At 41.0% G+C, this 15256-nt stretch overlaps 1 protein-coding gene across 1 annotated transcript; it reads left to right on the top strand.

The window, feature by feature from the left end:
- The first annotated feature begins 214 nt into the window (after window positions 1-214).
- On the top strand, window positions 215-13860 carry slc2a1c (solute carrier family 2 member 1c). Its single transcript, XM_074661730.1, has 12 exons — window positions 215-358; window positions 1050-1188; window positions 4853-4992; window positions 7004-7102; window positions 8129-8289; window positions 8373-8613; window positions 9665-9827; window positions 10069-10253; window positions 10591-10692; window positions 10973-11074; window positions 11948-12151; window positions 12706-13860. The coding sequence occupies exons 1-12, from the start codon at window positions 215-217 to the stop codon at window positions 12883-12885; spliced, it is 1860 nt and encodes a 619-aa protein (XP_074517831.1). The 3' UTR covers window positions 12886-13860.
- The last annotated feature ends 1396 nt before the right edge of the window (window positions 13861-15256 follow it).

Here is a 15256-nt window from a genome sequence, read left to right as displayed (position 1 = left end):
ACTGGCAATAAATACTTTTTAAAAAAAAGGTTATATCTTGCAATTTTCTAATTTCATTGGGGACTTAGAAAAAAAGAATTGGCAGGTGATATTGTTTGAACTTATAAACATATAAATTAATTTGCAGCTTGACTACAGATGCACTCTGTTTGGCCTGTTGATTTGTGTGCGGTGTGAGATTCTCTGATTTAGTGATGGGACTTCAAAGGCGCGGATGTTGTCAGTGCATGATGGGAGGCGGAGGGCTTCGGGGGTGAGGTCGCTTGGTGATGGGGGCGGGGGGGAAGGCGGGGAGGGGAGCGAGGGTTGTATCACAGATGAAATTGGAGCCAAGAGGCAGCTGCAGTACATCTGTCTTGTACTGACACATGTGGCATTTGACTTCCAGTGTGAAGTTCAAAAGAGTTTTGTAATGACGCAGCTGCTTAGGGATGTATGTGCATGTGTGTGTGTTTTAGAGAGTGTGTGTGTGTGTTTTCTCCTTTGTTGAAGGTGGGGTGGAGGGGAGGCGGGGTGATAAACAGGGTTTCATAGGTGAGGACTGGAATTTGGGGTTTTGAAAGTGACGGTGTGGGCAGTACAGGTGCTGCATGATGTCGTCTCAGGACGTTTATAACTGTTTTCTAACATTTTGATCACCTACGCAATATGTGAATACTTAAACGGCACTATTAACTGATCTTAAAAATGGTTTATCCCTCATAAAAATTACGAAAAATATACAAATTCAACATGTATTGATACAGAGGATCCAGTCTCTTTTCACTAAAAATCTTGTGGAGAAATATAGGATATCTGTCCATGTAGGAGTTGCTCTGTTACAGCCCGATACAATGACCTGTTATTGTACATTTCCCACATGTTTTAGTAGTGATAAGTAGTTTTTTTTTTCACATTTGTGTGCATTGAAACACTTAGGAACAGATCAAACACCATTACAGGTAATTAGAGCGGGCAATTAGCCTGTGTGATAGCTAAACATTAGCGGTTGGGGGGGATGATGGTGCACACTGCTCACCATTTGTGCCCGATGCCCTCTGTTCCTGCAGCAGCACCTGCCCAGCAGCCTGCGCAGGGTCAGGGGGGGTTGCCTGCCAGGAGGCCAGGGCTCAGGGGTCAGAGGTCATGTTCCAGACAGGCGTATCCACACGCTGATTGAGAACTCAGCTGCAGGAACAGAGCTTGCAGGTGGACGACGCATTTTATCCCTACTGCTAATTATTCTTTCCTCTCCTTTTTTGTGCTCATACTGTGCTGCAGATTTGCGTTAGATATAGTCCGTTGACATCAGGGTGGTTTTGTGGGTAGATTTCCATCGCAAATAAAAAATGAAAGTAAGCAGGGGGCAAGTACATTCAGTACTAAACCTCAGTTTGCTTTCAGTGAATTCCAAGAATTTCAAAAGCATGAAATCATTCACTACTTACTGTATATGGGATTACATAGTGAGTTCACCATTTTGTAGTGCTGTCCAAATGTATAGTGAGAATGATTATACCCTATATAGTGGAGTCAAAGTATTCCACAAAGGAATACATCCAACGTGGTAAACACTACACATCCAGTAAAGGATGGAAATACTTTGGGTTTCACTCATTGCAGGAAAAGCAGAGCTAGACATCATGGCTAAAGCTGCATGCTAACTCTGTCACGGACAGGAAACATCGTATCGCGGTAACGTGCAGTCAAGCCGGCCCTCACTCTCATCTCCGTCGTTAAATGGGCCGGCGCTACAACTGTAGAGCACCCATATACTGACATTTATGTAAAATGCATTCAAACGGCCCCGATGGAGCTGACCATGGATGTATAAAGAGAACGGAGCGGACGGGAGAGCTAGAGACAGACTTGGCGAAGTTAGAGGAAGTAGTGTGAATATGTCCGGTTTTCAAAATAAGGTATTAACAAAGGGAACTGTATATACAAAACACATATATGGAAAAAAGATTAATTGGATTATATTTACCAGAAGTATAAAACATTACATGTCCCTTATAAATAAAAAAAAAAAATTAACAAATAATGCCTGACAATGACTGATATATTTGACTTCAGGACGTCTCTGACTACATACATGCTGAAAATCAAACATTTTTCCAAATTAAAAGTCCCTAGAAGTGTATGATTCAACTTTTCCCCATGGTCTACTGTTAAAAAAGTTAACAAAAATCGCAATAAATCGTAATATCGAAATCACAATACTTGTAAATCGCATATCACAAACATATGATATCAGCACCCAAGTATCGTGATAGTTTCCAATCGGGAGATATGTAATCTATTAGGACTGAGATGACCTATGTATTTATCACAAAAATACATCAGTCAGTACATACGTCAGTGTTTATTATGGATGGTCTACCAGCCGACGTTAGTTTGGCACGTTTTAATTGTACAACAGCAATGATGAATTTAACGGCGCAGAGAACCTGAGTAGTGTCCAAAAGTGTTTTCATTTTGTCGATGAGCTCACAATATAGTCCTGTACATAGAACTCCCTGGATCGTGAGTAGGGAGTGAACGAGTGAATGATTTTGGACACAGCCAGGGAATCATTTTTCATTTACTTTGACAGATTTAATCTTCTTATCGATGATTTAAAAGCGTAATATCTTGTTCTCTAAGGTCTGAAAATCACAAAAAAGACACAAAATACCAAACATGAGATATCTAATATTTGAAAATGATGACATCTATCAACAGTTTGGAAAGTAGCGATCCATAATTTACAACGTTAATAAGAAACAAAGATTTGAAATGTGAAACTAGCACAGTTTTATGGGAAGTCTTCTGTTTTCTGTCTTCAACACAACTCAAGTATTTCACACATGAGTCAGTGCAGCGCAGGTTTTTCTGTGGATCGGGAAATTATCTGTTTTTCATCACCTCCGGGCCTCCGGGGCCCACTTAGTACTTATTTGTACATATTTTACTTAGGTTTTATATTAAAAGATTATTTTCATGCACAAATGATGTGGTCTGTGGCGAGGCCGGGGAATGTTTCCTCACCCAACATTATGATTAAGTTCATCTTTCTTCTACATGCTTTTTTTATTTGGCTTGTGCAACTCAGCAGCGAAAAGCAGTTACTGCCCATTTGGATTTGTTCAAGAGGCATGTGTGTGTGAATATGAACCAACATGATTTCATTTTGCAGAGTCACTTATAGCCTGTATTTTACTAGTGGGAATGCCTCATGGGCACATATGTAGCCCATACATAGAGGCGTGTTTGCACATACTAGCACGCAAACAAACAGTCAACAGTTCATTCGATAAGACTGGATTAGATTAAACTTCACTGATCCATGTGAGGAAATGAGCAAAGCAACACAGGACGTGCCAACGATGACGATGCAATTCTTCAGCTGAAACTAAAGTGTGAAAACCGTAAAACTGAGGTAATACAATTTTCATCTAAGGAAGTATTACTTCATTGGCGGTAAATACAGGGACGATTACACACATACAATATATGGACACACTATTAAAATATAGCAAACACCCACGGGCACATATTGGAATGCATGCAAACACATGCAAGCACCAATCTAAGCACAGATAATCACCCTCACTATAATGAACGTTTGTATGAGATTATACAAACATTAAAAAACACATCAGGCCAAGATGGCTTTTAACGCTCCATCACTCCCCCTCATGTGACCTCTGATCAGGATCAGTCTGGTTTGGGGATTACTCTGATATGTACGGGGCAGACTGACAGATGTTGGAAACTGAGACATCCAGAGCTTCAGGCTGATGGAGAGCAGGAAGCATTTTTAGGCCAATATTAGGGCTTGTTGTCGCAGGATGTGGAGGAGAAAGACATATACTTGTGTTGTTGTTGTGTTGTGCTGTTAAATCCTTGAGGCTCTAAATTGTCACAGCATTGTGTGATAGGTGTTGCCTTTTAAAACTATCCTTGAAAGCACCCCACAGCCTCAGTCAGCTAATCTTGACCCACTATGTACAATTAAGTTTGCTGCTGTTGATGTTTATCTCTGTAGCTACCATTTAATTTCCCTAAAAACGAGTCATATTCATTAGATTATATAGCAAGTGGGCTCCTCCAGTAATTCAATTCAGGAGTGAAAATGGATGACTTATTTGCCTTCATTAGACTGCAACTATTATTTATTTAATTCTCCCAAACAGGTACACGAACACAGATGTTTGTGTTCAACAGACTCCGTCATAACAACTATGAGCATGCACAGAAACCCATTATAATTTACCCACATGTAAGCTATCAATGGGGTTTAATTACGTTTGGGAAACACTACAAAGAAAAGCGGGAGAAACCTACACATCTACGCTAATATAATAACAATGTTGGTTATTTAAATGTTACGGTGTAACCCTAACCCAAGTTTAATTTTTTCATCTTTCAAAAACGAGATTATAAACTGTGGCACGAGGTTGCAAAACACATTTCATTGTTTTTGAGTAAAAACATAATGTTTCACAGTTGTAGGGTTTCCTGCTCTTGTATGGGTTTAGATAACCCTATAAGGCCTTATGTTGTTAGAATAATCTCAGCATTAGTTGGATAAATTAAAGGTGCTGAATTAAAGAATTCAGAGCATTTCTATTGCCTCCGCACGGCTCTCAACATGGCGATGGCTGAGCAAGCGTTTTTTTCTTAATTCCTAGAAAGACATATGGAGATGCAAGGTCATCGACACTCATGAACTTTCCATTTCAGTGAACATCGTCACAGGACAAAGTTACCCACAACTCCACACACACACACACACACAGCTGAAAGCACGTGGCTGTGTTATTACCAAAATGTCAACTCCAAATGCCTTTCAGCCCTGACCCGGGAACAGTTGTGTTGTTTCCAACAGAGTTAATTAGAGATTTAGATGCAGCAGATAAACTGATCCTCAATCAGTTAAATATCATGACGTCGATCAGCTGGTCCATGAGAACCAGAGGAGGCCCGCCGCTGCCTTTCTATCAGGCCTGCCCCAAATTCACCAGCTGGGTGCGACTTCATAACGGGACTCACTGGTCCAACATATGTGTGTGTGTGTGTGTGTGGTTTCCAGTAGTGGTGTGTTCACTTTACACAGTCATATCTGAAACTCAGGGATGAAGACGGGATCAACGTACGACACTCAGGAACAGTGGTGAGAACTTGAAGAAAAGTATATAGAGATATAGATGTTAATGTAGATATTGATATAGTTGTAGATAATGGATAAAAGGTCTTTTCTGCATGCTGCATATTCTATGATAGTAGTAGTATAGTCAACATACTATCATGATGATAGTATGATTGATGACCATATTTCAAGTATATGAAGATGAAACTGGGTGCTCAAGGAGGAAAAAACTCCTGACATCCAGTTTACCCACAAAGTTTAATTATATTTTTAACTTATGTAAATATTTAATACTGTATATGAATCAACTGTATACACTATACAGTAGTTAATGTCTACAAGTTACATGAACATTTTTATGAGCAGTTATTCACCTCAGCGACTACAAGCTGGATAGCTTTTTGTTCTCTCTTTTTTGATTTATATTTTGGACAAGACGAGCGGTCTGCTTTACTCCACAGCACAGGTAAGTTGACAAAAAAAGGAAAGAAAAAAACTATATGTTGCAAGTATATCATTTTACTGACGGATTCAAATGTGCAGCATTTGTTGACATCCTTTCTCATAAAAATATATTCTGTGTCTTGAAGCATGTATGACATCTCTCTGCCTGGATTTTAAGAGTTTTGATTTAATGCTGCTGGGAGACTATCATAAAATTGTATTTTTAAGAACCATAACTGAAAATGAAAACACATTTGTCTAGAATAAAAAGTCTATAAATATTTAATATAATGTGAAATTAGTCTCCTTGCTACATTACCACATGTACAATGTCATCATATGTAAATGGCAAAAAGAGTCTCTAATTCTGGCATAATTTGGGTTTTTCACAGCAGAGGAAGTCAGAAGAAGATAAATGCACCAACATCTTGAGGGAGTGACACCCCGTCTCACCCAAACAAATGGCGGCGCAGGAGGTTTGTTTGTTTTCGCCCTTTTTATTCTTTCGCCCTTCTAAATTAACAGACAGATGGAGCATCAAAGCCCCTTTTCCACCGCAGGAACTTTCCCCCGGAACTAGGAACTTGTTGCATTTTGACCGTAGGGACCAGGGTCTAAATTCAGTTGGTCAGGGGGAAGTACTTTCTGAAAGTGCAGGAGCTATCAGGGTGGGGGTTTGCAAGGATGACCATCGCTGATTGGTCAAACACACAGCGCCGCTGCTTCAACTCGCGTACCGCTTCATTCATAAAACTAGGAGGTACTCTAGTATCAATTTATGACCATTTTAGGACGAGTGGAAAGCATTTCTCTTCGTTTGATAACATAAAAATAAAGTTGGGCTTTGCTCCCTGACTCTTTTTAAAAAAGACAGAGAAATAAAAAGAGATTGTGCGAGTGAGCTGAGAGACAGACGACAGTGCGATGGTGCTGTGAATGAGAGGAAAAGAAAGTTGTTTTCTGATTGTTTCATGGTGGTTACATTCTAAAGCACAAATAATTAACCATCAAACACTCAACAGATGATTTACTGTGGAGACTACTATTGAAATGCAGACAACAATGGGCTGAAAGGAACCTTTTAGTTCCTTGAAAGTAGTCCTGGACTAAGATTACCAGGAACTTCTTGGTGGAAACCCGTCTTAACACTCACTTGTGGTAATTAAATTTCTGCACATCTTGCCAGTGTGTGAAAATACTGTGGTTCCTGCCATCCTTGACCTTTACAAATAGTCAGAGGGTTGCTTATGTTTGGAAAACCATGTGGGGTCACTGAGCTCAGATCACACTTGCTTAAATCTACTGCTCATTAAAATAAATCTACGAGTCTTGAATATGTTGTTCAAGATTCATGTCAAAAATAAAGATTCATGTTACATGAAAAAGGTTAACCAGGTACTATTTAAGATAAGAATAAATAAATCACTAACCTGAACCCTGTTGCAGAGCCATCTGACGGCCACACTCCTGACCTCCATCCTGGCAGCGGTGCTCGGCTCCCTGCAGATTGGCTACCACACGGGCAACGTCAACGCTCCGGCCAAGGTGAGCAGGACAAACGGGAGCTGAGGGGGAAGACATGATGACATTACGTTGGTTGATGCTGATTTAACAATAGATTAGCTTCACAGTTCCTGATATCAACAAAATGTTCTCAAATTCCATTATTTTCATGGTACTTTAGCTTTAGAATTTGCTGTCCTCGACCAAAGAAATCCTTAGTCGACTAACATTCATATGATTTTGTCGACTAATCGATGGGTGATTAAATCAACAGGTCTGTGAAACTGACTTCTCCACAAAGAATCACACAAAAGCACCACCTTCAACGTGGAAAAAAGTATAAAAAATGACTAAATTTCTTTATATATTAATAGAAAATCTTAGTTGACTAAGACCAAAACAACCGATTGGTTATAATAATGGACTAAGAGGCTAAAAAAATTCCAAGAAAATCCCTTCGTTTTGAATAATACGTTAAAAAATGCATTCTACAAGGATTTGCAGAAAGGCCACAAAATGTCTAAGCAGAGAAATAGTCTTTCAATAAAAAATAAGTTTAGAACTGCAACAAAAAACATCATATAGACAGTATGGACAACCAAGACCTGGCTGGCACTCAGTATAAGAACCCAATATTTCATGCAGAGGGGGATGCTGGAATACCGCCTGATCGTCAAACAAATATCTCACAGCCTCAATAAAACACTAAATAAACTTAACAAGCCTTGAAACTCTCTGGCTCAGCTCCAGGTCTGGCGGGGTTCTGTTATTTCACAGGTAGACTGCACTACAGGTTTGCAAGTGAGGCAGATATTCTACTGTACATTTGAATTCTTCTCAATACTTAGCTCACTAAATATTTTGTCTGGATTACTTAGTGCAATACAGACGGTAAAAATGTTGTTGCTTGATTGGTCCAGTACATCACAAGAAACCAGGCTTTAAATAAGTTGTACCAAACTTTTATGTTAAGTCATTTATTTTGAAATGTCAGTGATTAGGTCACAACCCCCGATTATCTACAGTGTTTCCTGATGTTGATCATCTTTTTCTTTTATAACTGTTTAGATCATTGAAGAGTTTTTCAATCACACCTGGAGAGCCAGGCACAACCAGTCGATGCCAGATCACAGCCTGACTCTCCTGTGGTCGCTCTCTGTCAGCATTAAAGACTTCGGAGCCTTGCTGGGCTCGCTGGGAGTCAAATACCTGGCAGACTCTTACGGAAGGTAAAAACAGGGCTGGGAAAATATATTTCCTTTAATTCCCATCACGTTGTTGTCTTTTAATTTTTTCTCGTCCTCCCCTCCAGACGTAACTCCATCCTAATAGTGAACTGTCTCTCCGTGGTGGGAGCGTGCCTGATGTCCGCCTCCAAAGCCAGCGAGTCATTTGAGGTCCTCATCCTGGGACGGTTGGTGTTCGGTCTCTTCTGCGGCCTGGTGATGAGTCTTAATCCGCTCTACATCCAGGAAGTGTCCCCTACAAACCTGAGAGGGGCCTTCGCCACACTCAACCAGGTGTCCTTCGCCACAGGCATCCTGGTGGGAATGGTGAGGACAGGGCTGGAAAAAGTTGTTTGAGATTGATCTTTGCTCTCTTTATGCTCGTCGTCTACAAAGATAGGGTAGATAAAGTGAAAGGTTGAATACAGAACAGCTGTTTGTAGGAATTCTGTAACTTCTTATGTCTTAAATCTCAAGTTTCCTCCCATTTTCTTTACCTGTTGAAGATTTTTTGGGAGTTTAGTCTTGCATACATGAAGATCTGCAGGTAATGGTGCTGGCAAGGCTAGATTAGCAACATGTACATTGTTAAGACTGTTGTTAATCTCAAAATTTGTTTGGTTTTTATGCCTCCGACCATCGCTATCGCCGGCGCGGAGGCATAAAAAATATGTTCTCAGGTTGTCCGTCTGTCCGACCCATTCTCGTGAACGCAATATCTCAGTAACACCAGGGGGGAATTTCTTCACATTTGGCACAAACGACCACTTGGACTCAAGGATGAACCGATTCGATTTTCAATCATATATTATAAACCACATGACAGACGTCGGGGGAATTTGCTTGGTGGTCAAAGGTCAAGGTCACCGTGACCTCACAAAACACATTTTTGGCCGTAACGCAAGAATTATTATGCTAATTATGACAATTTCACAAACGTCTTACAGGATAAAGCAATGTAGTAATGACATTCTGGAGAGACGTGGATGTAAACTGCAACTTGACTAGTTGGCGAAGGTATCCCTCCGCAAGGTAGTAATTCTAGTTTTATGAATGCTTCTGATCTAGTTATTGTTTTTCTTCTTGTTTCTGTAAGGTCATTTGCGATAAGAATGACGCATCATATTTTGGTGTTAAGATGTGATTAATAACCTTCAGTATACTGTAGTGAAGTGTCCATGTACACAACACCAGAAATTTAGGACACATTTGTGTTGATGCTGTTTTGAGTTGCAGCTTTATTGTGAGAATTTATACAAATAAGTTGATACATATTTGCTGCAAAAATATATGTAATCTGGCTTTGATTTACAAATCGGCTTCACTCAAAGTAAAAAATACAACTGTCACACGAGGTTCCTGTTTGTGTTTGCTGCAGGTGGCTGGTCTGGAGACAGTGTTGGGTACGGAGCATTACTGGGCCTTGATGCTGTCGCTGTCTGTTATCCCGGCCCTGACGCAGTACCTGGTCCTGCCTTTCTGTCCTGAGAGCCCTCGCTACCTGCTCTTCAACCGCGGAGAGGAGAGCAAAGCAGAGGCTGGTGAGTCCAATGTTTTACTCCTTCATTTTAGTCTTTAAACTGGAGTTATATCATAGAGATGACCAACAGGGTAACAGTCCTGCAGTCACCGATTACAGAGAAAGATGAGCTGAGGAACTTCAGTTTTTAGATTCATGGCTGACTTCTGGGGATCAAAACGTGGAAATGCTTTTAATGCACTCTAGTCTCTCATCTCTGTGGACATACCACTTAAAAAGAAGATGTGGTTTTAACCCTGCAGCCCTGCTGAGGCTGAGAGGAAGCTCAGACAAGGTGTTCGCTGAGCTGGAAGAGATGAAGGAAGAGGCCGCCCACACTCACACCGGCGTCACCATCCAAGAGTTCTTCAAGAAGCGCAGATACAAGCAGCCAATCATCATCGTCCTCGTCATCAACTTGGGCAGCCAGCTATCCGGATTCAATGCGGTCAGTCTTATGAAATGTAATTCATCTGTGAAAAGGTTTCTGGCAAAACTCATAAGGCAAAGAGCCTACTGGTAAAATAATTGACATGAATTTGAAGGAACTAATGACACTTCCTTTTAGTGACAAAAACTGTGGTTAATTTGTTTGCATGGCTTGCTAACAGTCTGATGAATATTTCACTCTCAGCTTTGCTTTGTGGTTCTTATTCAATACATTATTCAGGCTCCGACTCAGATTCTGGGCCAGTGTGTCACGACAATACCCCCGTCCCTAAAAACACACAAAGATGGCCCAGTAACCCACTAAGCTAAAAGAAATGTCTGCTCTTTTCTTCCAGATCATCAATTATTCCACCAGAATGTTCCAGGCCAAGTTTGATCAGGCCAAATACCTGACTTTGGGCGTGGGGGTCGTCAATGTGACCTTCACTTTGGTGGCAGTGAGTACTAAATCTAGTGGTAACCTTCACATTTCAACTCCCTATTTGAGTAACTGTATTATCATATCGGCTGCTCATATATACCAACAGTCTTAAATCTACTAAATATACAAATTGTGTCATATTTTGTAGATTTTGCCATACATTGCATCAACATCTTGGATTAAAGATAAAACTGCCGTCACCATTTCCTCATGAATGCTTTAACAGCTTGAGCCACAACAGGATAATCTTTTTTAGCGTTATAGTTTCACCACTGTGTTGTTTCTTTCCCTTCAAGTTCTTCCTGATGGAAAGGGCTGGGAGGAGGAGATTGCTCCTGACTGGTTTCATCTCCTTAGCTGCGTGCAACTTGCTCATGACCATAGTGGATTCTGTGCTGGTAAGATCATCATAGAATTTCTTCAAATTTGGCACAAACGTCCAACTTGGATTCAAGGATGAACTGATTCGGTTTCACAAAGCACGTTTTTGGCCATAACTGAAGAATTACAATGCTAATTATGACAATTTTACACACGTCTAACAGGATAAAATTATGTAAATTGCAACTTGACTTGTTGGCGGAGGCATACAACCATGTGGGGGTAATTCTATTTGCACAAAAACGTTCTATCCCAATATTGGATATGCACAAGATATCCAATATTTGACAATGCTGGCATCCACTCCAAACAAATAACATTCAGGAGTATAGAGCCACTATCATGCCATCAAATATTAAATTAACCACCAACTATTTTGATAATCGATTAATCGGTTTGAGCGATTTTTAAAGAAAAAAAAGAGTCAAAATCCTGTGATTCCAGCTTCTTAAATGTGAATATTTTCTGGTTTCTTTACTCCTCTATGACAGTAAACCGAATATCTTTGAGCTGTGGACAAAACAAGACATTTGAGGACGTCATCTTGGGCTTTGGGAAACACTGATCAACATCTTTCACCATTTTGTGACATTTTATAGACCAAACAACTAATCGATTAATCAAGAAAATAATAAACAGATTAATCAACAATGAAAATAGTCATAAGTTGCAGCACTAAAGGAGAATGATTTTTAACTTAAGTCTCCAGTTCTTTGAACAAAACACAAACCCTACTTTTCAAATGTATTACGTTTTTTGAAAACAGGAGATGTGAGATTTGAATTAAATGAAAGACTACGCTAATACCATCCCCATTTTCGTTGATACAATTCAACATGAATTACTACTGTACATCCCTTCAACGAGAAACTTGTCTATCCACCGTGCAGCACCTGGTCCCAGAGCTGCGGAGCCTGCAGGTCCTGCTGGTCTTCTGCCTGATCTCAGCCTACGAGCTGGGCCCCGGCCCCATCTCATGGTTCATCGCTGCTGAGCTGTTCGACCAGCCTGGCAGACCCATCGCTATGGCCTTCACCAGCATGCTCAACTGGGGAGGGAAGTTTGTTCTGGCACTCCTCTTTCCTCCATTACTGGTGGGTTTATACTGTTGGCCTGCATGCTGTATGACGGAGTTAAACTTCAGGGGAAACTTTAGAGGTGGATTTCATGCTTTCTTTTGCGAGTTCCCTAACACCTTAGAGACATGACCGTTAAATACAGACTATAAATCTGTTCAATCTGTTATATACAACCGTATACCTTAAAACAGACATAAATCTGATCTGATCTGTTAAATATGTATAAATCTATTGCTAACTCCTAACATCAGGTTGAAATAATAGTAATTAAATTAACAGTTAACCAGGGAAACATCTGTTCGTTATAGTGCTGCAGAGATGGCAGCCGACCTGAAACTAAGACCAAGGAACCGAATCTAACAAAGTTTTTTGTTTTTCTACTTTCTTGTGTAAATCTGTTTTAATGCCTTTTGTGTTTTTGAACATTACTCTTCTTTATGTAAGTGTGCTGTTCACATGGTGTAATTATGTTGCTCGAAAAAGGTTTTGATCTTAAGAAACCATTCTTGGTTAACTACAGATCAAGCACCCCGATGAAAATAACACCCGTCTGTCTCTCTCACACACAGAAAATCTGCGGTGCGTACGTCTACCTCCTCTTCATGACCGTTGCTCTGGTCGCCTTCACCTTCACCTGGTTTCGCCTCCCAGAGACAAAAGGACGCACATTCGACGACATTGCAGAGGAGTTCAGAGGAGCGGAGGGCATCCCTTTGCACAATAAGACTGGATTCAACACTTTCCCGTGACCGACAATTCATCTAAGATTACATTAAACTGAATTGGAGAACAGTCCAACATCTTTCCTTGAATTGGTGTTTCCAGCAGCCTTCCAGCTCATTATTGGTCTGTGAAATCTCACGTATCTCTGAACTGTGTACACTTGTAAGATGTCTGTGAAAACCGACCACAGCTGTGTGAATAAATATTTCATCAAATATGATCTACTGCGGCTTGCAGGAACCGCAGAGGAAGACGAGCCAGGAGATCAGAGATCACAGGAGCAGATTGGGTTTTAAAACACCAAGGGGCAAACTGAAATTTACATGTAAATTACTGTACTGGTTCATTCAACGTCAGCATCTAATAACTCACGAGTCTGGGTCTCAGTTTTGTCATGTGTTAAGAAGATGTCTCAGATTTCTCTGTCTCTCTGTATGAAAACAGTGCCATCTACTGGACCAAACTTTATAGGAGATGTTGTTAATTAAACTACAATACAATTCTTTATTACAGCTACAGAGTCTAGTAACAAATACAGCAACCTTTTGTGCTGCAATACTTTCACTTGAGTCACCAGAACAACTGTGAATTTCAGTTTTGAACAGCTCAGTGTGTTACCACTAGCAGCTGTTCAGCTTCAGAGAAGACAGTCAATTTATATATATCGCTGTTAAAATGAGGGTGATACTAGCAGTACTACTACAATGAAATTATGTTGCAAAAAATATCAATTTTTTCTTAATCTACAGTATACTGGTACACCAAGACAGTCAACAAATATGTAACTGAACTGCAGCATTCAATTAATTTGCTCTGGAAACAGGGTTGTAATCAAATGAGGGATTCGGAGAAAATTAAACACACTAGGTTTTTTATCTTTATGAGAATTTTTATGTAGACATGCTGTAACCATAGAAATAAAAGTGAACTGTTGGCCATGGTAATTTAGTTAGTCATTTTCACTCCAAAATGGCAGAAGCGTAGCTCTGCTGCTCGGGGCTGACGTTGCAATTACAGCCAATATATCCATTATTACAGCCGCACACAGCTAACAGAAAGCTGGCAGAACCGGATGTCATATAAGCCTACAGGGCGGTGCCGAGGAAAATAACTCTGGATTCAGCTATTAGTTAAAGGGACTGTTTGTAACTTTCTAAGCGTATAAATGTACCGGGTCGGGACACATGCGCGCTCGCATATGCGCGCTCGCGTGTTGCCGGCGTCCCCGCTCCTCTGCCTGCTTGCCTTCACTCAGACAGCGCGCGCGTTCTCGCGTACTCGCTCCACCTCTAGACGTGAACACGCGCTCACTCCACACTGCAGAAGAGTTGCTTTAGCTCTGAGAATATCTAGTGAATGTACAGGGGACGTTTGTGCAGAAATAAATGCTGCAGCTCCTCCAGACCAACAGAGGTTTTCCGTGTCTTGTGAAGTGACGGGGCTCCTCAACGAGTTACGTTATCGTCTCGTTACCGACCGGGTGCCGGTGTCTTCGGCTGCCGGCTGCGGTCGGGAGGCGATAACGTAACTCGTTGAGGAGCCCCCGCTGCTGAAGCCTGCGCTGAGCAGGAAAAGCCAACACTAGGATCAGTATTGATTCATGGAGAGACCTTCGTCTGGTCAGCTAACATTACTGCCAAGCAGCTGAACAGAGGTTTCCCGTGTCTTGGGAAGTGACGGGGCTCTTCAGAGAGAAACGTTGTTGTCTCGTTACCGTCCCTGTTCACTCAGGCTGCGGGCGGAGGGAGACAAGTTTCTCGCTGCAGAGCCCTGCTGCCTGAGCCTGTGCTGAGGCAGGAGAAGGCAACACAGTATCAGCATTGATTCATGGAGAGACCTCCGTCTGGTCAGCTAACATTACTGCCAAGCAGCTGAAATATAGAGTGATATTGTGCTTTTAGCTGACGTGTGTCACCTCACTGTTTTGAGCGATGCTCATTCGTGTCTATTTAGAGCGAGTACAAGCTCGAGCCCGACGCTGATTTTCGTTGATTTCACGGCCACAGGTGTTGCTGTTAAGAAGCATTTGTGAAAGTTACAAATAGTCCCTTTAATTTTATGACTTTTAGGACATAATGATTTAAATGAGGGCGATTTAAGTGTTCATACTGGGAAGTTGATTTACCTAAAAAAAAAAGTTATCCTCTGATTTATATACGTCCATGGCGCATTGGCGTTTTCTGTCCAAAATGGCAAAAGCGCTACCGCAGCGCCATCTAGTGACTATTGTGAAAAAAACACTGGAATTTCACCTCTTTGCTTCTATACTCTTTGCTGCAGCTCTCCAACACTGGTTGCAATCTCCTCACCTCACCGCTAGATACCACCAGATCTTACACACTGGACCTTTAACCAGGCAAGTCATTAAGAACAAATTCGTATTTACAATTGCAGCCT

Source organism: Sebastes fasciatus, chromosome 15 (assembly GCF_043250625.1).
Source record: "Sebastes fasciatus isolate fSebFas1 chromosome 15, fSebFas1.pri, whole genome shotgun sequence".
Classification (NCBI taxonomy): Eukaryota; Metazoa; Chordata; class Actinopteri; order Perciformes; family Sebastidae; genus Sebastes; species Sebastes fasciatus.
This window is presented reverse-complemented; position numbering and strand designations above follow the sequence as displayed.

What these genes read in the sequence shown, in the direction of transcription:
- slc2a1c (XM_074661730.1), top strand. Translation starts at nt 215, where the DNA reads ATGTTGTCAGTGCATGATGGGAGGCGGAGGGCTTCGGGGGTGAGGTCG. An exon ending in GCCCCAAATTCACCAGCTGG is followed by an intron (nt 4,993 to 7,003) that starts GTGCGACTTCAT and finishes ACCCTGTTGCAG; the next exon opens with AGCCATCTGACGGCCACACT. An exon ending in AGCTATCCGGATTCAATGCG is followed by an intron (nt 10,254 to 10,590) that starts GTCAGTCTTATG and finishes CTTTTCTTCCAG; the next exon opens with ATCATCAATTATTCCACCAG.